Source organism: Microtus ochrogaster, chromosome 7, assembly GCF_000317375.1.
Source record: "Microtus ochrogaster isolate Prairie Vole_2 chromosome 7, MicOch1.0, whole genome shotgun sequence".
NCBI classification, from domain to species: Eukaryota; Metazoa; Chordata; class Mammalia; order Rodentia; family Cricetidae; genus Microtus; species Microtus ochrogaster.
The window spans coordinates 22623432-22646709 of NC_022014.1; the positions used below are offsets into that span (position 1 = coordinate 22623432).

A 23278-nucleotide genomic window follows, 5' to 3' on the forward strand; every position below is an offset into this window, starting at 1 on the left:
ATGGCAGCTCACAGCTGTCTGTAACTCCAGTTTTAGGGGATCTGACACCTTCATACCAATGCACATGAAATAAATTCAAATAAATTATTTTTTAAGAATACAGAGAGACCGGTGTCTTGAGCTTTGGCACCCCTTTCATGAGCTTTTGGCTTGCTTTCTTGCAGGTGGAGGCAGGGAAGGGCCTGGAGATGAGGAAGCTCGTTCTCTCAGGCTTTCTGGCCAGTGAAGAAATCTACATTAACCAGCTGGAAGCCCTGTTGCTGGTGAGTACCTGAAGGAGGGTGTTGCTCAAACACTGCTCTTGGCATTGGAGAGGAAGGGGACCCATACAGGACAGACACACCAGTGCTCCACTGTTCACAGCTGGACATCTGAGAACCGGCTCAGTCACTGCCACGTTTTCATGACTGTGAGAGGCAGGGAAAGACACACAGGTGTGGGAGGACAAGCTCTCTCGTGGATGGTGATGACTGTGACGTTGTAGTATGACGAACTGATACAGTGCTATGTGCTGTGGACACTTTGTTACCTCCCCAACGCTGTACTCTGGGTAGTGTCTACCAGTCCATAAAGCTGAGACTTCTTCATCGCCCTGGGCCCAAGTCCTTCCTCCTCCCCAGGAAAGGAGAGCATTAGCACCGTCCTGAAGGCTCTCTGTCGGGAAATGTGAGATGGAAGGATTCTGTTTTTAAAAGTGCTGTAGCTCAGAAGCGTTAGACCCGCCTGAGCTCTCAGTAAAGACGAAGGTGGTGTTGTGTGAATCAGATTGGGTGGTGACTATTAAAACAGCCTTTAGAGATAAAAGCACCACACAGATGCGTTTGCCTTTGAGGGAAGTGCTTATTAGATGCGTCTGGGTATTATGCAGAGTGATTGTGCAGTGTAAATTCTTTTCTCTGGGTGTTGTATAGTCAGGTGGCATAAAATACTGTTTAAAAAAAATCTGAAGCAGGAGGATCATCGTGAGTTTGAAGCCACTGTGGGCTATAAAATGAGTTCAAGCCAGCCTGAAAACCTTGTCTCAAAAAACAAAGCAAAGCAAACAGATAAAATCCCCCAGAGAATCAGAGATAAATGTAGACCAGGAGACAATGGTCCTCTTAAGTAAGATAACGTTTATATACTTGCTGTAATATGAGGTATCGCTCAGTGTCTTGACGTTTATGACCCAAGGAATGGCTATTGAATTGTAAAGCTGTTTTGCAGGGCACTGTGCTGAACTTGTTTCTGGGTCTCCTTGGTAAGTCATGACTTCCAGATGGAAGACAGTGGCAAATAGGAGTCTGGTCTGAATCTAGAGCCAGGACTAGGACACAGCCTTACCCTGCTGTTCATGGAGGGCTAATGCATTGTTTCCACACTGCGTCTCGGCCCCTTGGTGGGTTGTGAAAGCGTAGAGGTTTGAATCAGCATTTTAACACAAACGGGAAAAGAGTGTTCGTGTGCATCATCAGCAATAAAGGTTTAGGTGCTGTCAGGATGTGTGTGTATAGGTGATGTACAGGGGCTCTTAACCTTTTGTTATTGCCCTTCGTCTTCCCCCTACCCCTGGCTCTTTCTCCCCTTTCTCATGCAGCCCGCAGCCCAAGCTGGTCTTGAAATCACTCTGTAGCTGAGGCTAGCTTTGAACACCTGATCCTTTACCTCTACCTCCCAAATGCTAAGGTTACAATTATATGTTGGCCCACTACATTATTTCTTAAAATGTTTTGTAGATTCCCCAGGTAGTGGTGGGGCACATCTCTACTCCTAGCACTCAGAAGGCAGAGGCAGGCTGATCTCTATGAGTTTGAGGCCGGCCTTGATCTGTAGTGCAAGTTCCAGGACTGCTAGGGCTACACAGAGAAAAACAAACAAAAAACAAAAACAAAAAATGTCTTGTGGATTCAAAAACCACTGCTCTGCCAGATGTGAGAGTGTATGCTTATAATCCAAGCATTCCATAGGCTGAGGCAGAACAGTCATGAGTCAGATGCCAACCTGAGCTAGAAAATGAGACCTTGTCTCAGAACAACAGGTGAGACGTTATCTTTGGAAAGCTATGCATAGACTCTTTGGTCCTTAGTTTTCTTGTCTGAAGATGATACAGTCGCCCCTCCCTTCTCTTGAGGATCTATCCCAAGACCCACTGTGAATGCCTGCAAAACCCGGGATAGCACTGAATCCTAGGTATACTATGTATTTTCCTATGAGTACAAATCTGTAGGCAGATTAGGTACCTTAAGTTATTAACAATAATTAATAAAGTTGAACAATGGTAACCGTATACCATAATAAAAGTCATATAACATGGCTTCTGCCTTGGAAAGTTTGAACACTAGTGTTTTCAGAGCATGGATGACCACAGCTAACTAATAGTAGCAAAACATTGCTACATTGACACCTGTCTCCCTCTCTGGGTTGAGTAGGTCAGGTGATCATACAGAACGTAGCTGGGTACTAAAGATAGGAAGCAGACAGACCTGTACCCCAAACTGCATTACTAGCAGAGTGCAGATCTGAAAGGATTGGACCACCTGGCTGTGAGCCCCCACTTTACACTCTACCTGCGTGCAGTGGGAAGACTGTGTGTTTCATTGTTTCTGTCTGCAGTCTGGGTTCACAAATATCACTCTGCATGGGACTGTAGTGAAGATAATCCATTGTAGTCAGTTCTTGGAAAAGGGCCTGTGTATTACCTGGCACAGTTACTATTTCCTACAGAGCTGAGCAAAGACAGGTGAAGGCTTCTGTGTTCTTTTTGGTTTTGTTTTGAGACAGGGTCTTGCTATGTAGATCAGGCTGACCCCCAAACTCGGAACTATCTTCCTGCTTCTGCCTCCTGTGTTCTAGATAACAGTAAGTTTGAAAATCCATGTCTTGCCAAGTATAATGGTATGTGCCTGAAATCCCAGCACTCCAGAGGCTGTAGGAGTCTTTGGGTTCCCCTCCCCCCACCCCCAGTGGAGGAGGAGGTACTCCTGAGAGGTGTGCCTCCTTGCATTCCAACCTCCTTTATCAGATGTTCTCATCTGGGCAAAGATAGATTTGGGAGGAGTCTCCCTGCCACACCTTCCGCACAGCTCCTACCCCAAAGGCACAAGGACTGTGCTGTGTGGTTGCACACCCCTCCCCTCCCACCCCATTCATTCTGGCCATTCAGGACGGGGAGAGACCGGTGGGAAGGTTTGTTGCTGGAAGGCCCAGGGAATGGGTGGGCTGGGCTCTCCGTAACCTCTGACTCTCTGGATAAGCCTCTCAGTCTCTCCTACCTTCACAGATTTGGAGGCCTTCCCTTTCAGTCACTGGGGAGATCAATGCTGCTTTTCCTGGGTGGTCTAGCTTAGAGGCAAAACTGTTTCTTTGGCTTTCTTTCCCCCTCCTCTTAACCACAGATGCCCTTATCCATCAGGGAGTGACTTGGAAGTGCAGTGTGTCTGTTTTCCTCTCAGTACTTCCTGTTGTGCGAAGGACTAGGCCTGTGTACCTAAGACTGTACACAGACTGTTCACGCGGGCAGAAAGAGAGAAAGAGAAAGCCACACCAGGCTCTGTCCCCAGCCCTTGGGTGTTGACTAGGGCCGTAGTTAGTAATCTTTTCAAGGCCACTGTTCCTGATGCACGTCTGTTACTCCTGAAGCCCAGGAGCCCAGGTTTGGGGATAGAGGATGGAGCTGTAAAAGAAAGAAGAGAAAACTAGATGGGTTGTAGTTCTACATAGGTCCTGTGCAGGTGTGGACTGTTGCTACAGTCCATCTCACCTTGGAGCCGTGGTTGCCACAGCTAGCCCCACTGCCTCCTTCTCTTAGCCTTCCATTTTTGCTGTTTCCATCTGTCATAGTCCTAGGGCATCTCCCCTTGCTTATCTGCATAATAGGTTAACTACACCTCCTCCCTGAGCATGCGGCTAGGTTAGTAACTAACTGTGCCCGGCAGGGGACAAACCTTCACGGCTAGGAGGTGGAGGAAGTGGGCAGATTTCTTTCTCCTGTTTCGAAAGACCACTTGCTGGAGGACAAAGCAGACATGACTGTGTGAGATCAGAACTGGCCCAGCCCTATCTCTGGGAGAAGCTCCCAGGGTCGGAGTTGAGATCACCCAGGGGTTCTCTCTGAGAACAACCTTGCCATACAGCTGTACCGGGGAGGAGAGTTGAGGTGGCCGGTGTGTGTGCTAGCTCCCCGGCCCTAATGGCAGTGTCGGGTCAAAGCTCAGTGAGAGGGGACTGGCCTAGAGGCCAGCATGTAAGTCTTGAGATAAAAATAGCTGACAGAGGACCAGTCAGCCTTTCCCCCTTCCCTGTGGAGAATGGGGTGAGAGCAAAAGTCGCTCATCTGGTGAGAAAGTCTCATGCCTCCGGTGCAGGCTGGTCCGTGTGACTGGTCCTGGTTAGAGTACTTTTCTTCCCCTTTTGTAGACAGTGGGAAGTTTAGGAGGAAGCAGAGCTGTTGGGCCTGTCTTGGTGTAGGAGGTAGATGAGTGTGTGCTTCCCCAGCAGCCAGCTTCTGAGAAATCTTGGCCTTCCCAGGACTGTTCTCCTATTTACTTTGATCCCTGCACACTGGGGGTTGTGCCAAGGTGCAAAGATGAGTGTCTTTGGAGTTCTGTGGCAATTTGTACCTGTCCATTGGGTCTTAGAGATGAAGAGGGTAGCTAGCCTGTTATTTCTTTCCACCTAGGCATGGGAGAGCAGTGGCCTTTCTCCTGGTTCCCCTGCTCCCTTGTCTGTGTGATCATGCAGCTCTCCCCCTGCTCAGCTCTCTCCAGCTTCAGAGGCCCCTTGAAACCCTAACTTCGCTGCTCCAGTATAGTCTTCTATTTTTGGTTGTGGGCTTAGCCTTTAACGGCTGAGCCATCTCTCCAGCCCTCCAGCATAGTCTTGAAACCACTTGGTTGGGATTTTATGATCCAAGTTGGGATTATCCTGCCTCACACTGGCTACCATGTTGTTTGATTTGTTTCAATCCATTTTTCAAATACAGTCTAATGTTTTTAAGAAAGGAGATCAGGGATCATCAAAATGTTCTCCCACATCCTAGGCTTCTGTCGCTCCCTCCACTGAAATCCCTCTGCAGAATGCCGGGTCATTGCATGGTCAGCGGTGTGGTCAAAGCTGTGCTCCCTCTGCTTGACCCCACCCTGTGATCCATCCAGCCCCACCTCAGCTCTTCTCCTCTCCTTTCCCCACTGCACATAGACTTGACAGCCTTCAGCTCCTGTCTCTCACCAAGCATGTTTCTGTTTCCAGATCAGCCATCAAGGAAATCTTGATGAGTGCAATTCCCTTAGGCCTCCCTGTTTCTGAGAGTCAATGTCCCCTCTTTGGAGAAGCCATCTGACTGCCCTGCCTCAGGGGGTCCTTTCCCTATTTTCTTCATTACATTTACTGGTGTGTATAATTAGATGCTGGATCATTGGCTTGTGTTTCATTTGTCTCCTCTACTAGACTGGAAACCCCATGAGGACTGGGATTGTATGTGTCCCAGGCATTCCACTGGATATTAGGGATTGTCCTTATGTCTGAGACTGGTTCATTTTTCACAGGATGAATAACAGTATTGCTTGTCCTCTATATGCCAAACATGTACTAGATACTTTATTATCTTTAAAGATTTTTAATTATTTTTATGTGTATGCATGCATGTCTGAATGAGTTTATGCTCACCACATGCATGTACCAGCTAGAGGCAAGAAGAGGGCAGGAGATCCTCTGGAACTGGAGTTACAGATGGTTGTGAACCATCATGTGGGTGCTGAGGACTGAACCCAGGTCTTCTGCAAGAGCAGGAAGCAATCTTAACCACTGAGCCATCTCTCCAGGCCCTAGGTACATTATGTAATGTGTGACGTTTGATATTTGATCTACCGTTTCAGTTCCGCAGAAACCTGCCGGTAAAGTGACGATACACCCAGAAATGGAGTATCGACTATTAAATGACAGACTCAGGGCTCCAGGTCATACTGCCTGGCCTGACCCAGGTTGACTCCCATCCTGTTTTCTAGTGAGAACTTGGTATGGAAGGTCACTTGGTTCTAGTGTCAAGAGGGTCAGTGGGTCTTCTTGACCCTGGCTTTGTCATTGTATCTGGACTTTGTAGAATGTGGAGGACAATGATTCAGAAGTCAGATACTGTCTGGGTATTTGAGGCATCCCCTGTGAGCAGATAGGGGAAGCTGGAGTACAGTGGGGCTGGAAAGCTGGCTCCTGTGGCCCCCTGAGGCTGGCTGTCACAGCACAGAAGGAGCCAGGGAGAGCTGTTTTCCCTCAGTGTAGGTGATCTCATCAGGCCAGCTCTTTCAGCAGTTGACTCAACCACGCTCTCTTGTTAGACAGCTCAGGCCTCCTCCTGTGAGAGTCGACAGCCTAGTAAGCCCAGACTAGATCCCTGTCATCTCCCCACTGCTCCTAGGTCTGCAGGGAAACGCAGGCTATTGGAGACCCCTTTCCGTACTGCCATCAGATGGAAGAATATTAGTCATATCTTCCGTAGGCTGCTTTCTTGGTTATGTGTGCCCTCCCTGCCCATATTTCTATACCCTGTCTCCTAGCCCACTGTAGTATAGTGTGTATTCATTTTTTAACATTCGAGATGGGGGTTTTCCTTTGTTTTACAGGCTGTTATCAAACTCCTATAGTGGTGCAGCCTTTCTGCCGCAGCTTCCTGGGCAGCTGGGACCACAGGCATGCACCCAGAGCCCATTGTCCCGAGGCAGGGCTCAGGGATGGGGCTTAGTTCCATCTACACTGTCCCTTCCACTTGTGGGCCCGATGATCTTGGTGCAATAAGCAAGGATGACAGTTTGCTTTCATTTTCATATCAGCAGGCGTTGAGAAAGAGTCTTGAGACCAAAACCACACACACTCAGTGGGAAAGATCCTGCTCGCTTAGCAATGTCTGCATGTCTGCCACGGATGTGGGAAGCAGGAGGGTGGCATGTGTGTCCTTGCTCCTCTCCTTCACCAAGTGAGAACTGAGACACCAGTGAACCTCAGCCAGTTGTTCAGTTTTGTTTTGAGATAGACTCTCACAGCCTCTGCTGCCCAGGCTGGTTTGCAGTCTTCCTGCCTCAGCCTTGCTGCACACAGTGCTACTGTTACAGACCAGCTTGAGCTGGTCTTGAGTCTCTTCATGGTTTTACCTCCTGAGTGCTAGAACTGCCTTCTTTTTCTCAAAAGGAAGCAGCTGAGGAGCTGGACTCCCAGGCAACACTCCCGTCCACTGAAGCATGACAAAGAGGCTTATGACTGGGACATGAGGCCTTTGTGGAAGAGACTAGGGACCTGTTAAATGGACCAGTGAACGCATACGGGCCAAGGGCTAGAGGTTGTGAGCTCATATGGGGGAAGGGACAAGCTGTGGCTGCTGTGGCAGATTGCTGATGCCAGGTTCCCTCTGCATATGGCTTGTTGGGACCTGTGACAACAGCTCTGAGACAGAAACTGTTTCAGGTGCTCTGCCTTTAGCAGCAGCCACGTCTAGGCAGGACTTGGGCGTCACTGCGTGTCAATCAGTGTCACAATCACCTGGGACCTGCCAACACTCTGGTTTATTTATCCCCACCTTTGCACTTGGTTCCTCTTCCTCTTCAGCCCATGAAACCCCTGAAGGCCACAGCCACCACCTCCCAGCCCGTGCTCACCATCCAGCAGATTGAGACCATCTTTTACAAGATACAGGATATTTATGAGATCCACAAGGAGTTCTACGACAACCTCTGCCCCAAGGTGCAGCAATGGGACAGCCAAGTCACCATGGGTCACCTTTTCCAGAAGCTGGTGAGTCTCCATAACAGACTGGTGTTCGAATAGGGCCTTGGGAAAGGATTGCTCACTGGCTTTCTTGGCTCTCTTGAGGCCTGGGTTATCGCTGAGCTCTTGGAGGCCAGTCTAGTCCTGTGTTCTTTCAGTCAACTGGGCCCATCCTAGAGGAGCCCTGAAAGTGTTTCTAGGGATAGAAGTGGAGACGGGTCAAGTGTGTGAGTGTTTTGGGGGAATGCTGCTTCATATGTATGGGGGTGGGGGGGTGTCCTTTGAGAATTGGAATGGAGCTTCCTCTGCTGGGATGCAGGTCCTCTATCTCTCTGTGGACAACGAGGTGTTATGACAGGCTTCAGGAGAAGGACCATTCACCTGAGACCTTGGGGGGGGGGCAGCTATTGCTTCCTAGGGCTGCCTTTGCAAAGTGAAGCAGTTGGACTGCTACAGTGATGACTGATGGTTGATCCCAGAGCAGAGAGCACCAGCAGCCAGCCAGCTTTCCGTGCTGCTGCTCAGAGGGGAAGAGCAAAGCTTAGTGTTGAAGATGTTCTCAGGAGTCCTTTGGTCGCCAAGGCTTCCATGACACTCTCTCCCCTAGCTCTGTCCGAGACCCTCTTATGCCAATGCACTTCCTGACCACTACAGACTTGTGGCTTTGTCTACATAAAAAGGCCTTCCTCATCTACCTCAGCCTTCCTTGGTCTGTTCCCAAGTTAGAATGACCTCAGAGAAGCTTTTCCAAGCCTTGTGTTTGTCCTTTATGAACACATAACTAGCTGTCCACCCGAAGCAATAAACTTGGGAACAGTCTGTATTTTCTTCTCATTAGACTCCCAGAACCACCTCAGTGATGGATGAGTGAATGAGTGGATGGATAGATGCATTGTGACCTTGACTGGGGCTGGAGAGAACCTGAGTGTTGAAGGAGATACCTGTGTCCTACAGCCAAGTCCTAAGTCACAAGTGTTGTGGGGGCAAGTACAACCAGAGCCACAGCTGGCTTTGAATCCCATCTCTGTTGTAGAAGGTCCCGTGACAGCTTACCCTGCTTCCTGTTTTCAGCATCCTCCTCTATAAAGAGAGGTACTAATAGTCAACTGGATTATTGGCAGGAGTGTTAGGAACTGGAAACGCCTGCTGTTTTTGCTGTTGTCATTACTGCTGTTTTAGGCAGAGGTACTCAGGAGGTGTTGTTTTCCAGAATGCCATCCTTCTGGTTGTAGAGGACCCTGAACTGCTTCCCTTAGTGCAGGGATGGTAAATACATCCTTCCCTGTTCACAGAATATGAGATGACTGGCTTGGGGCAACTGCTTCTCAACCTTCACAGGTATAGAGCACCATAAGCCCTGATGGGAAGGCAGGTAGTGAGAGTGGAGAGGCAGAGTTCTCCAGTTTGATGTTTTTGTTGCTTTTTGGTGCAGGGTCTCTGTAACCCAGGCTGACCTTGAACCAGCAACTCTCTGTCTGCCTCAACCTCCCAAGTGCTGGGATTGCAGTTGTGAGCTACCAAGCATAGCTTTACCATTCTTTCTGTGTTATTCGAACCCAGAATCCCCTTGGTCTTAGCTCCACTGGTCCAGTTATGAATTTGCTTCCCACTGTCCCCAAACCCCAGCATCATGGATGGATGTCTGCCATCCTGAGGCTGCTTGCTTGGCAAGGCCTGGGTGGAGCCAGAGCAAGCTAGGCATCTAGAGACAGTTTATTTCAGATGAAGTCTCTGGGTATTTGATTATCCATTACCAAGAGAAGGAAATTAGCATCTCTGCTGTTTGTTTTATGAGATCACTCCAGTGCCAAACTCCTGTTTCCAAGCAACCTGCACTTCCCAGTTAATGACCCCGGCAGGCTGAGCCTCTGGCCTTCCAGTGAGGGTAACTATGGAGATGAACGTACCTGGCAGGGCTCATGACCCCTGCACACAGGTGGCTTCTGGGTTACTAGAGGGTAGCAGCATAGGTCCCATGCTTTGTCTTTCTCATGGTAATAGAGGAGACCAGGGTGTAGCTCAGCTGCTTGAGTGTTTGCCTAGCTTGCAGAGAGCCCTGAGTTCAGTCCCTTTCTCTAAATAAAACTGGGTGTGGTCAGCCACACCTGTAGTCCTTGCACTCTCGAGGCAAAAGACACCTTAGCTACACAGTGAGTTTGAGACCAGGCTGGGGTATGGGAGACTCTGAAACAAAGAAAAGAAAAATCATGAGAACAGAGGGGAGAGGAACCCTTCCTGGAAGATTGTGCTGACTTTGGAAGTGTCTGTCTGGGACATCTGCAGCGTGGAGCTCCTGGGGAAAAGTGTGAGCCCTCTACCAGGAACTTTCCTTGGGCCTTTCTCCTCCCCAGTGGCCCAGTTCATGCTCTCCCCTCTGGCTTCCCTGTACCAAGGGCAGCCGCACCAGCTTCCATGAAGGGCGGCCCCCTCCCTACACCCTGGCCCCCACCCAGCCTTTGTGTCCTGAAGGAACAGAGCGAACCCGAGTGGGGCACAGGAGCAACATACTTTCCTAGCACCTTAGTTGGAAGCAGAAGCTCCCAAGGAAGCCTGCAGCAGCTGTGTCCTGTCGCTACTTGAGTGGGAAAAAAAAATCTAAACCAGAAAATCTAGAGGATAATGCAGTCGACAACTGTGCCTGCAGCTCTGAGTAACAGATGTGAGAATCAGCAGAGACATTTTTCCTTTTTTCTCTTATTTTATTTTTACTTGTCCTTTTCTTCCTCTTCCCTCCCTCTTATAAAACATTTATTATTATTATTAGTTATTATCTGTATGAGTGCATAGTGTGTATGGGCGATTGGGGAAGGGTGTATAGAATCTGTTCTCTCCTTCCACTATTACATGGATTCTGGGATCATACTCCAGTCAGCAAGCAATGTGGCAAGTGCCTGTACCCGATGAGTCATCTTACAAGCCCCTCCCCCAGGGAAACTGTCTAATAAAAGTTAAGTTTTAGCCAGGAGGCTGAGACAGGAGAATTACAAGTTCAAGGCCATGGAAAGTAAAAAGAGGAGTCAGGTGTAGGTCCAGTGGTGCCCGTCTGTAATTCCAGCGCTCGGGAGGCAGAAACAGAAAGCTCAGGAGTTCAGGGTCATTCTTGGCTACATAGGGAATTTGAGACTAGCCTGAGCTACATAACACCCTGACTCATAAACAATAAACAAAATTTTAAAAAATACGAAGTATTATAAACAGAGGTGAAGTCTGCTCCTCTTTTCTCTTGTTCTTTTGAAGCAGCTTGCTGGGAAGTATATGGAGTCGTGTAGACTGCAATTTGTTTGTTTGTTTGTTTGTTTTTGGTATTTCATATTCTTATGATACTGCATGTACTTTTCTAAAAAGTTCATTAATATTTATTTTTACGTACCAGTCCCAGTTCCCCCTCCCTCCTTGCATGCACTTTTAAGATGTGCAGGTGCGTATGTGTATGCATTTTGCTATTTAGTCACCACTGGGTTTGATACATGTCAGTGTTCATTCATCTGAACCATGTCTGTCAGAGTTCCTGTGTTTGTGGGCATTTGCTCACCTCTCTTACCGTGAGGATCCTTGCTCAGGCCTCCTTGGGCACAGTCGTGTCCAGGTTTTTCAAGAGCATTATTAGCCAATGGAAATAGGTCGTGAGTAGCATATAATTTTTTAATTATTTTATTAATTGAGAGAGACTTGAGATGTGAGGGCAGCCGTGGTGCGTGTGTGGAGGTCAGAGGGCAACTTTCAGGAGTTGATTCTCACCTACCGTGGCTTTAGAAAGTGAACTCAGTGCAATAAGCTGTTTTGCCCGCTGAGCTGTCTGCTGGACCCATGTATATACATTGAAATGTCCTAGTAGCCAATTTTTAAAAAAAGCAGTAGTGGGGTTTGAACCCAGGGCCTCACATATATAGGCAAACCCTAACACTTAGCTATGTTCCCAGTACTAGGAACCATAGTTTTTTTTTTTTAAATATTTATTTATTTATTATGTATACAATATTCTGTCTGTATGCCAGAAGAGGGTGCCAGACCTCTTTACAGATGGTTGTGAGCCACCATGTGGTTGCTGGGAATTGAACTCAGGACCTTTGGAAGAACAGGCAATGCTCTTAACCACTGAGCCATCTCTCCAGCCCCCGGAACCATAGTTTTTAAAAGTAAAGACTGGAAATAGTTCCATGGTAAGGTGGTTGTGTCCCATACCCAAAGCTCTGGGTTTGATCTCCAGGAAGATGGAAAACAAACAAATACAAGGTGGGCGTGGTAGTGCCTGCTTGGACTCAGGCTACCAGGGAGACTGAGGCCAAAGGGTCACTTGAACTTAGGTGTTTGAGGCTAGGTGGGCAGTACAGTAAGACCATAGAGAAAAGGGAGAGGGAGACTCACAGACACACAGCTGGTGAGAGGACTCGGGCTAACACCCAACAACCTGAGTTCAGTCCCTGGATTCCACAATAATAGAAAGAAATAACTGACTGCTGACTGTTTTATGCATATAAGTGTTTGCACACCACATAGGTGCCCGCTGAGGCTAGAAAAGGGCTTTAGATCACCTGGAACTGGAATCAGCCAGTTGTGAGCCACTGTGTGTGTGCTAGGAATTGAACCTGGGTCCTCTGGAAGAGCACCCAGTACTCTTAACTGCCAAGCCATCTCTCCAGCCCCTGAAATGTCTTCTAGCCTGAATGCTGTGGCACATGGGTACTTGAATTCAACATACTTCCATCATACACATACAGATAATAAAAATTCTTTTAAAGGGTTGGGATGATTGGCTGGGCAGTTAAGAGTGCTTCCTGCTCTTGCAGACAAACCAGAATTGGTTTCCAGTTCCCACAAAGTGTGGCTTACAACTGCCTATAATGTGGTGCACAGACGTAGATGCAGGTAAAACACTCACACATACAAAATAAAATAAACTTAAAAAAAATAATGGGGGGGACTGTGAGACTAGGCACGGTGACACCTGCCTGTAGTCTCAGGACTCAGAAGGTGGAGGCAAATGGGTAAGAGTTCAAGGTCATTCTCAACTACGTAGCAAGTCTGAGGCCAGCCTGGAAGCCTGAGACACTGTTTCAAAAAACAAATTTAAAAAGGTATGTTTATGTGGGGGATAATTTATATACTCTCTTTATATACCAGGTCTTTGGAATTCAGTGTGGATTTGTTATTGTTTTGTTGAGACAGGGTCTCACTGTGTATTCTTGGCTGTCCTGAAAGTGGCTGTGTTGACCATGTTGGCCTTGAGACCCATCTGCCTCTGCTTCCTGAATGCCCCCAATGTGGGGTTCTTACATGTAACATACGTCAATTTTGCACTGGCCACATTGTACATGTTCAGTATTTATATGTTTCTCACAGCCACTGTATTAGGCAACATAGGTTTGTGTTAATAGTGGATTTGCTAAGTCATAGGCTGAAGCTGTGCCTGTGGTCAATTTGATTAGTCACTGACAAATTAGCTGTATTGACATAACTATAGTCTGTGGTCTCAAACCAAAGCTTAATGCTGTCAGATTCTAAATTTTGAATCTTCAAATGGACATAGCATGAAATTGTAGCTTTAATTTGCACGCCTACTCTTTGTTCTCTCCAGAGGAAATACTTGTAAACAGCCGAAAGAAATAGTTGAGCAACCATAAATATTTAAGCAATTAAATTTAGCAAGCCTCAGTTTTCCTTTTGGAAGAAAGGATAATAGGCCCATCCTCACCTCGTAATGGCAATGAGACTTTGCCAATCAGGACACGTGTGTAGGATCCAGGTGGCATGTAGGTATATAGTAAGGCAGGGGGTCTGGCCCCTTGGAGGCTGAGGAAGTGGGACTCAGAATGGAGAAGGCCTGAGGCTACTTTGTCTCCCCTGTTCTGGTTTATTTCTAAGGTGTGAAAGAAGTACAAGGGATTAAAAACTTCAAGTCCTGAAAGACCTTGATGGTACTAAAGGAAAAAACAAAAAGACTAACAAAAAAAAATAGTAAAAAAAAAAAAAAAAAGCAAGTGTTATGTAGAATTTCTGGCATGCCAACAAAAGCCCTGCCCTGCCCTCCCCACTCCCAGTACCCCCTTGCTAACCTAGTTTCCATGGAAACTGTCAAGTTCAAAGGCATACTGTAGTATATTCATCTCTGCCTTTCCCCTGGTTTCCAGCAAGTCTTGTGGAGCTGAGCTAGAGGTTCTGAGTGCTAAGGGGGCTTCAGGAACTCGGGTGATTCCTCCGTTCAGTAATCCTTTCTCCATCTCATTCCCACCCTCCACTCCCCACATCCCTGTCTCCTCCCTGCAGGCCAGCCAGCTTGGTGTGTACAAAGCATTTGTGGATAACTATAAAGTCGCTCTGGAGACAGCTGAGAAGTGCAGCCAGTCCAACAACCAGTTCCAGAAGATCTCTGAGGTAGGCAGCTCTCCCTACAGCCGCCCCCATCCGCCCTGGCTCTGGTAACAGTTTGAGAAGCTTCTAAGTCTATGGATTCCTTCCTTGCTTGCCCCAGGGAAGCTGTTCACCACAATAATGCTCAACCTGACATTTGCCTTCTTGCAACTGACATTTTTCCTCTTAATACAAGAATATCGATTGGTTTGATTTCTTTTTTTCAGGTTAGAAAGTAGAACAGAGGAAGCAATAAATACATAAATAAATATATACATACATAAATAAAGAAAGGGGGCAATTTTCCCCATGATGTTTCCAGGTGACTTCCTGACCTTTGGCTTCTGTTTCTTCTCGTGTGGAAAGAGCTGTTTGAACCTTCCCAGCACATCTCAAAACGCTCAGTGCTGATGGGTTAGGTTGGAACGATAATGGGCCTGCAGCCATTAAGTGCCGCTGCTATTTAGAAGATCTGAGTTTGGTTCCTAGCACCCAAGTTAGGTGACCATTTGTAATTCCAGCTGCAGATCCGGTGCCTCTGGCTTGCTCAGGTACCCACATCCGTGTACATACCCACACAGTTACGTACGTGTACACACAGTTAAAAAAAGAAGTCACCAGAGGCACTGTTTAAAGTGCAGGTGTCCAGGCTCCTCTTTCTCAGACAGCTCGCTCCTTTTCTCTTCTCTCTCCGGCATCTCCTCTGTCTCGTAACTCTCTTTCACTCTGTGCAGCTCAGGCCACAATCTTCCTGCCTCATCCCCTTGAGTTCTGGGATTACAGATGTATGCCCCGATGGCTCGGATCTTAATATTTGTGTGGGGTATTGTTTGGGGGTGAGGGTTAGGGGATGGATAAGAGGCAAGAGTTTACATTCTCCGGGCTCATGACTTACTGTCGGGAATGGAAGTTTGAGAAATTCTGGACTAAGCACGTAGTTTTGAAAGGTACTTACAAGTCCAAGACTCCAGTCTCATGGAATCAGCCAGGGTCAGTTAAGGACAGAAGAAGCCCTTAGACTCCTTTGGCCGGGAGCATGCCTACTACTACTCTGCAGCTAAGCCTTCCCCTCCTGTGCCTATGTATGGTAGAGCTATGAAATCCCCTGCCATTGGTACTTCTTTTGTTACTGTTATTGTTGTTTTGGTTTTTTTTTTTTTTTTTTTTTTTTTGGTTTTTTCAAGACAGGATTTCTCTATGGCTTTGGAGCCTGTCCTGCTGTCCTGGAACTAGCTCTTGTAGACCAGGCTGGTCTCGAACTCACAGAGATCCGCCTGCCTCTGCCTCCCGAGTGCTGGGATCAAAGGCGTGCGCCACCACCGCCCGGCTGGTTGTTTTGTTTTTGAGACAAGGTCTTGCCACATAGTCTTGGCTGACCTGGAACTCACGGTTTAACCCTGGCTGGCCGCAAATTTGCAGTAGTCCTCTTGGGTGCCCGGATTATAGATAAGCACCTCTGCACCTCACTTGGCTTTGGCACTTCTATCTAGAATGTGGTAGGGAGAGGCTGGTCCTCTAGGATCGGCTCAGCTCATTCTTTATCCAGAAAGACCCCTGTAACACTCCTAAGCTTTGGAGGAAGTACCTGTTTGAGCTCAGGGCAATAGAGCCCAGTTTTAGAGGGACCTGGTGTGTTGGGGGGTAGAGGTGCTTCTGTAGTTTTGGAAGTCCTGCCTTGCAGTACCCCTCTTACCAGCTCTGGTGCTAGAAGAGTAAGGGAGACACATAATTCCCTGAAACTGCTGGGATTCCACATTGTACCTAAGTCGGAGTCAGTCTAGGACCACGAAGCAGTTGGGCAGGAGGAGATGACAATGTGAAGTCGGGTGTGATGACGCACACCTTTAATCCCAGCACTCAGAAGGCAGAGTCGAGTCTCTGAGTTCAAGACCAGTCTGTTTTATATAGCCACCTCCAGGTCAGCCAGGGCTACATAGATAGTGAGACCCTGTCTTAAGAAGGGGGAGAAGGGGAGAAATGGAAGAAGGGAGTGAGGGCCTAAATAAATAAATCAAAATAATTTTTTTTAAAATTCCCAACTTGGAGGAGGGAAGATTTTTTAAAATATTTATTTATTTATTATGTTTACAATATTCTGTCTGTGTGTATGCCTGCAGGCCAGAAGAGGGCATCAGACCCCATTACAGATGGTTGTGAGCCACCATGTGGTTGCTGGGAATTGAACTCAGGACCTTTGGAAGAGCAGGCAATGCTCTTAACCTCTGAGCCATCTCTCCAGCCCCTCAAAATAAATTTTAAAGAGGAAAAAAAAATGGCAGTTTGATTACTAGAAAAAGCAGATCTGAACCTGTAGGTTTGGGTGCCTCACCTCTGGGAACACATGTTCTGTTCCGTTTCCAGAGGAGGCTTGTGCCCAGTTTCTTCTCCCAAGCCTCTGGGAGGACAGGACAAGGCTGGGGAAGTCCCTCTTGGTGAAGCCATGGGACTGCAGAAATGATGCCTCCTTTCATCTTCCCGCCTTCTCTGGGAAAGAAGACTCTGGTGTGTGTTCACAGTGGCTGTAATGGGCCCTGGGTATCCAGAGGTCAGCATGGTCTAGAGAGTGTCCGGAGACTGTGCAGTCCCCTCTTAGCCTGGCTGACTGCTTGTTCTCTGTGCATCCACGCATTTAGTACCCCCTACCCCCAAAGCCTATTGCAGAGGACAGAGTCAGGCCCATGGCCCTCTGCCAGGTGGCTGCTCATCTTGACTCACTCACTGAAAATGACGCTGATGCTTCCTGCTGGCGCTGCCACTTAATTACTGCAATTAGGCCCTTCTCCTCTGCAGCAGCAGTGATTTCATACCTCTGGGCTGCACTGGAGGGAGTGTGGATCAAAATCCCGTAAAGCAGGGAATCCAGGCCCCGCGAGAGACAGACTGGGTCTAGAGAAGCTGAGTTAACCACCACCCCCACGTGCCAGGCATCTCCTGGGGGTTTTCTCTGTCTAGGAACAGCTGGAGATGGTGCAGGAAATGAGCTCCTACTGTGTGGGCTTTGACCCCCCCCTCCGCAGGCAGAGCAGAGCAGGCGGCACCACGTGGGCAAGTGACCTTGGCCTTACCTTGCCCCTTGCTTCCCAGGAGGATGTGCCTCTCCTAGACTGGCTCATCTTGCCTAGGGAGGATTGCATTGCAGCTCCAGTTGTGGTCTGCGCTGTTCTGTTGGCAAAGCCTGGGGTAGCTCTCGTCTAAAGCAAGTGGAAAAGGTTTAGATCTGATGATCTCTGTTCCCGAAGTCTGTTTCCAGCACCCATTCCTGGGTCACTTGTTGTAGGTTCTAGGAGAGGCAGTGGGGGAGGGCAGAGCTTTGACTGGCCTGTGGGCTCCATGCCCATCTCCACCCTGCTTATTGCTCAGGTGTGTGGATCTCCTCTGTCTTGGCTCAGGGCTGTTCATTCCCAGAGGTCAGCCGGGCTTCCCAGGGCTAATGTGCATACATCCCAGAGGAGTGGTTGGCAGTGGGGAGGGTCCCTGCACATGGTCTCCCTCATCCTCTAGAGGCAAGGTATCAGGGGGCAGGCAGGTCTTAGTTCTTCTTGCCACAGAACTTTCTAACAATCAGTCCAAACTCTGATTCCCAGAGTCTGCCTTTCTGTCTCTTTATTACTTATGCCCTGGTCTTTGGGGCCCTTCTTCCCTCCAAGCTGGGGGATAGGCCAGTGATTTTTCTCCTCCTCTTACAGGAACTCAAAGTAAAAGGACCCAAGGACTCTAAGGACAGCCACACGTCAGTCACCATGGAAGGTACTTTGGGGAGTGGACTGGATTACAGTTGTCTGCCTTTGTTTTAGTGAACTATGGACTGTGTGAATGTGGTGGCCTCCCTGCCTCGTGTGTGTGTGTGCGTGCGTGTGTGTGCGTGTGTGTGTGTGTGTGTGTGTGTGTGCGCGCGTGTGCATGCGCGCCTGCGTGTCTGCCTCTCCTCCCTAGGCAGCAGGCCAGCTACAAACGTGCTCCTCCTTAGGATGCCAGCAGGCATTTGGTCCCTCCTCCCTTCTCCCCTCCCTTCCTCCTGCCTCTCCACACTCCTGCCCTCCCCCTTGTTGGATGAGCACTCGGAAGGAAGCGGCTGCTTGATTCTGGAGGTTGTGCAGCAGCAGCCAGCGAGGTGGCCGAGTGGCAGGACTGCTTTGGAGAGTCAGGAGCCTGGAGCAATGGCTGCAGGTCCCTGCTACAGTGATAGAGGCTGCCATGGAAATCCTGCTCATCATTCGCTTCTGCTGTAACTGCACCTATGGTAACCCAGGCATTCTTCGTGGGAAATGGCATGCCTTAAGCCATCTGGGGACTGGCTAGAATGGACTTCAATTGGTCTGCAGGATTTAGGGGCTGCAGGGAAGGGAGGATGGTCATGGGGTTGAACCAACTTGGATTTGCTTTGTGGTCAGTCTGGAGTTGAAATCCAGAGGCTGCACAGCAGAGGGGCAGAATATCTTTGAAATGGAAGGATCAGGCTAGAAAGGTCCAGGTACTCCTGAGGCTGTGTGTGAAACTGGTGGTTTAGCATGTGCGTGCATGAGAAGCATTGGGCAACTTCCTAAAGAGGCTCAGGAAGGTGACAGACTGTAGCTGAAGGCCTGAGGTGGGGCGAGGGACAGCCTGGACAGATGCACCTCAAGGCAAGAGGGTGCCAGCCCTGGATGGAGAGAGAAGTTGGGAGTTTCTTTGTTTCGTGAGCAGAGAGGATTCTGAGCAGCCAGTGCATTGTGTGCTCGGTGCACACGCTGCCTCATCTCTGGATAGCTCTGGGAGAATGGGGAGTAGCTGGTTGTTTTCCGGAGCAGTGTTTCTAGCCCTTAAAGACCCTGAGCCCAGGTCCCAGCATTCAGCGCAGAAGGTCCATGGGAGAGGGGGGTGTGGCTGGCTGCTGCTTTGTGAAGGTCACACGCCCACTTCAGTGGAAGGACCAGGAACATCCTCTGTGTCACTTCTTCACTTGGGGTGAGGAGGTGTCCTAGGACAGACATAGGCTGTTAGCCAGGCTCCTGCTCATAGGATACCAAATCAGGTGCAGGCAGGGAGTTGTCCAGACCTGCCGGGTGACCTAAGCTGCCTCCGGCAGGGTGTGAGGAACACGTGCTGCCTCCAGGCTCGCTGCTGTGGGCCCGTGAGTGCCAAGGAGGCAGGTAGCTGGTTAAGGACCTTCCTCTTCCTCCCACCAGGTGTTTTATCTGCACCCTTCTCAGTCACTTTGCGTGCCTATCTCCGTGGTAACCTGGGGCTCCCGCTACAAGCTGAACTGAGTGGAGGGGAGGGTGGCAGTTTGCTGGAGGAAAGATGCTCGATCAGGTTTCCAGCTCTTTCCTAAAGGCCTGTACGTCGGGGAGCTAGCTGTTCAGGACCATTGTCCCCGTCGTGTTTCCCGGGTTGCTCTCTGTCCTGTGCTGATGCTGGAAGCGCCTTTGTGTGCTGCCCTATCGCTGATTCCAACAGACTGGGGCCCAGTGAAGAGTGAGACTTGAAGCCCTGTCAGGGGTCAGGGAGGGAATGCTGGGTCTGGCTGAGGGGCTACTTAAGTATCCGTGCTGATTTTCTAACAGCTCTCTGCCCACTCTTCCCTCCTGAGAAGGAGGCTTAGTCTTACTGCAGCAGGCCCCTGAGACCTGGAGTCTAGGGTCTCTTTGGTCCTCATGATACCATACTCTTTGAAGTCTGCTTCAAAGTGGGAAGTAGGCTGAGGAGCTGCCTCTACAGCCAGCACTCACCTAGGTAGATGGAGTCTTTCCTAGAACTCTTAAGTGTGGAGTTCTGCCGGCCACTCTCTCTTGAAGAAGACACATGGGTGAACCAAAATTCAAAACCCACAGCATCCTCACGGCTTTGTGACATGTGCAAGTACCGTGTGCCTGGGTTTCTGCACTGTAAAAATGGGCTAGTGAAAATTGTCTCGTTCTAAAGACAAAGCAGTTCCTTGAAACATGGGAAAAGACCAGTGTGTCCATAGTGGTGATCTGACTTTGGTGTTTATAAAGTTGTGGTCAGGGAAGGCTTCCTGGAGGAGGGAGAGAGACAAGCAAGACAACTTATTGGAGGGCACCTATCCCAGGAAGAGTGTGGTAGCAGGATGCAGGAGTAGACAGAGGGCTGCCCTGCAGAGCACAGGAATAGGAAGGGGCAGGGGCTGGGGGAGCAAGGGCACTGGGGGTATTCTTCCTTGCCTGATCCCCCTTGACCAATGCCAAGACTGCAGAATTTGGTGCGTGGCCCCGTCAGATGGACTCTTGAGGTGACTTCAGGCATATTAATACCCCCATCTGAAACCTGATCCACCATTTCTGCAGACTCCAAGCTTAGTCAGAAACCTTTTCCTCCTGGGACCCAGAGAGGGCTGCAGAGGATGGTGATGCAGTGTCGGCTTTCCTGGGGGATGGGACTCCCCCACCCCCAAGCCTGTCTGTTGACCTTGTGCCTGCCATCAGGTCTCAGCAGTTGTGGTATCCGCTTTCCTGCTGTGGTGCCGAGGCTTGAGCCACAGGTGGGTGGGGTGCCTTAGACATCCTCAGACCCATGCACATGCCCCAGCTTTTCTGCCACTGTCTCAGTACACCCCAAACCCATGGATCTGCCTATTCCATCTCCTATGGGACGACAGGGGGTTGCAAGAAATGGCTGGTTAGGAAAGGGCTACAAAAAAGTTACAGCTGTTGTGTTTGCGTAAAACACTGTTTTCCAGCTGCTAATACATGTCCATGTCAGCAAAATAGCTTTTTGTCCTTTGGAGGTTTTGGTTTTGTCGCTGGAGTTTAGAGGGGGCATCTGTTTCTTTTATGGGCAGCAAAGCAAGGGCTATGGATAGGGTGCCTTAATACATCTGAAGAACACATCCTCAGATCAGCAGGATGTTCCCTGAAGTGTTTGCTTAGCATTTCACAAGGTTTCTAAGGCTCTGGGAGACTTTGCTTTGGGGGCTGTCCAAGTGTGAAGTGTCTAGGATCTGGCCAGCTTCTATGGGCTGTTCACTCAGGGTTCTAGTTCTTCAACCAGCATTTTGCCTCTTAAAGCCCCTATGACAGAACTCCAAAGGTCCTGGTCCCGGGACTTGAAGATCCAGGTGTAGGGCCAGCACTGAGCTACCAGGTTGGGAAGACCAGTACACTGGAAGTGTTGGGCTGCTGTCTGTAGCCTCTACTGTCCCTGATGAATCTTGGTGATGGTTATTCATTGTCTGGGTCACAAAGGAGTGTGGCACATGGGACCTGGCTAACCTTGCATTTTTCCGTCTTCTTGGGGGACTTCTGTAGCAAGACTCAACTGCAAGTCCTTCAGGAAGTCTTTGCTCCTCAGTTTGCCACTGTCCTGAGGATGGAGCATTTTGATGGTGATCTGGCTTGCCTTTGGGCCGCTGAGTTGATCCTGTCAATGGGGTTGAGGACATGAAGAGTTTTGTTTTGTTTCTTAGAGCTGAGGCCAAGTATGTGAGAATGAATGCAGCATGCGCTCCCCAGCTGGGTGTAGCAGCCCTTAGACTGGAAAAGCATGAGAACGATTGGCATGAGGGAGCTATCCTTTCTGGAAAAGTGCCAGGTGCCTCCTGCCATCCTGAAGTCCGAGGGCACCACAGTGTGTTGAACTCTTTCAGGGTCTACCTGGGTGTGTCTGTGTGGTTGTGGACAGGGTCCAGGGACGCTTCAGCTCTGAGAACCTGGCCAGCACAGGACTGGGTGAGGAGAGGAAGGTTGGAGAGGGAGCCGGAGTGGACAGAGCTTACGTGTCTCCTACTCCTATTTGGCCTGTGCATGGAGTAAAAACAGAGGTATGGGTTGCCACAGAACCTACTTGGCTTCCGAGTGAGTGTTCATTTGGAGAAACAAGACAGATTAAAGGTAAAAAGCGCACCTCTATGATCCAGAGTTTATACTTCATTGTCCTGTTTCCTTTCTTGGCCTTCCTTACAGCTCTGCTCTACAAGCCTATTGATCGAGTCACTCGGAGTACCCTGGTCCTACACGTGAGTGTGGAGCCCCAGAGTGGCCAGGGGTGGGATGGGAATTTTATGTGAAGGCATTGGAGTCACAGGCAGAGGGTCCCTGGGCCCTGATTGTGCCTGCCTAGCCTATGGTAACCATGCCAACAGGGCCAGGTCCTAAATATAGCTTGGCTAGTGAGCTTGATATTTGGCCAAATGCTCCCTAGGAGGCAGACACTTGCTGCTGCTTCATCCCCTGCCTTGTGGTCTCTAGGGTCCTGGGAGCAGCTGTGCAGTGGGCAGATGAGCATTCCCCAGCTGCTTGGTGAGATAAGGCTTGACCCACCTGCTACCCCTAGGGAAAAGAGTCATGACCATAGCAGAAATCAAAGGGGCATTGGCTTCACTACTGCTGCTCTGACCCTGGTTTTTCAGTTCCGATTTCGCAGGCATAGCTGGGTTAAGAGTGTGGGTCCTAGCGTACCCCCTTAGACTTCTTTTGAATTCTCAGAATTCTTTGGAGGATTGCATGCTCCCCACTGTCTTCTCCTTTAACTTGAACCACTCCTCTCAACTCATCCACCCACATCCTTTCCCAGGATCTGTTGAAGCACACACCTGTGGACCATCCAGACTACCCACTGCTTCAGGATGCCCTCCGAATCTCCCAGAATTTCCTGTCTAGCATTAATGAGGACATTGATCCCCGCCGGACTGCAGTCACAACCCCCAAGGGGGAGGTGAGTTCTGGGCTCTCACAATTTCACACCTAGACAGTTAATCAGGTCCCTTGTCCCTGATGTCCTTGGTGCTGGGCCATCATGTTGAGTGTCCTGTGTGCCCGCAGCTGAAGGGAATCCTGCAGCCCTTGGCCATATCTATAGCATGTCAGGTCCTATTGAAGAAGTTTAAGGCTGTTGTCTCATTGGTCCCTATAATAACCTGTTAAGATAGAAAAGGAAACTGAGTCTAACCAATCTCTGAGGCTGGCACAGAGGTCCTCAAACAGAAGGGTCTGAATAAGATGTCTACTGGGCTGTAAAACTCGACACATTGCCCCCACCAGAAGCTGGGCCTCTGGTTACCTCATTCTTGACACACCTTGTTCCCATTGGGATGATGCTCTCAGGGAGCCCGTGAGAGAAGCCAGAGCAAGGCAGTGGGCCTAACAACAGAAAACACTGGTCCTAGAGATGGTATAGGCCACCCAGCTGCTGTAACGTCCTTGAAAACACCTAGATGTGACCTTTCGGCTCTCCCGGGGTGGTGTGGGAAGCTTCCTGATAGACAAGT

At 49.2% G+C, this 23278-nt stretch overlaps 1 protein-coding gene across 5 annotated transcripts in view; it reads left to right on the plus strand.

Annotated features, from left to right (window-relative positions):
- Abr (ABR, RhoGEF and GTPase activating protein) overlaps positions 1-23278 on the plus strand; it is a 210493-nt gene that overhangs the window by 140611 nt on the left and 46604 nt on the right. For 4 of the 5 annotated variants that reach the window (XM_013347239.2, XM_013347242.2, XM_013347240.2 and 1 more), the window contains 6 exons: positions 165-263; positions 7570-7755; positions 13993-14100; positions 17763-17823; positions 21975-22027; positions 22585-22725. In XM_013347239.2, coding sequence (XP_013202693.2) covers positions 165-263; positions 7570-7755; positions 13993-14100; positions 17763-17823; positions 21975-22027; positions 22585-22725 — 648 coding nt within the window. Of the gene's footprint in view, positions 1-164; positions 264-7569; positions 7756-13992; positions 14101-17762; positions 17824-18142; positions 18317-21974; positions 22028-22584; positions 22726-23278 lie in introns of those variants that run through there. The other variant, XM_026780393.1, reaches the window with a different exon arrangement.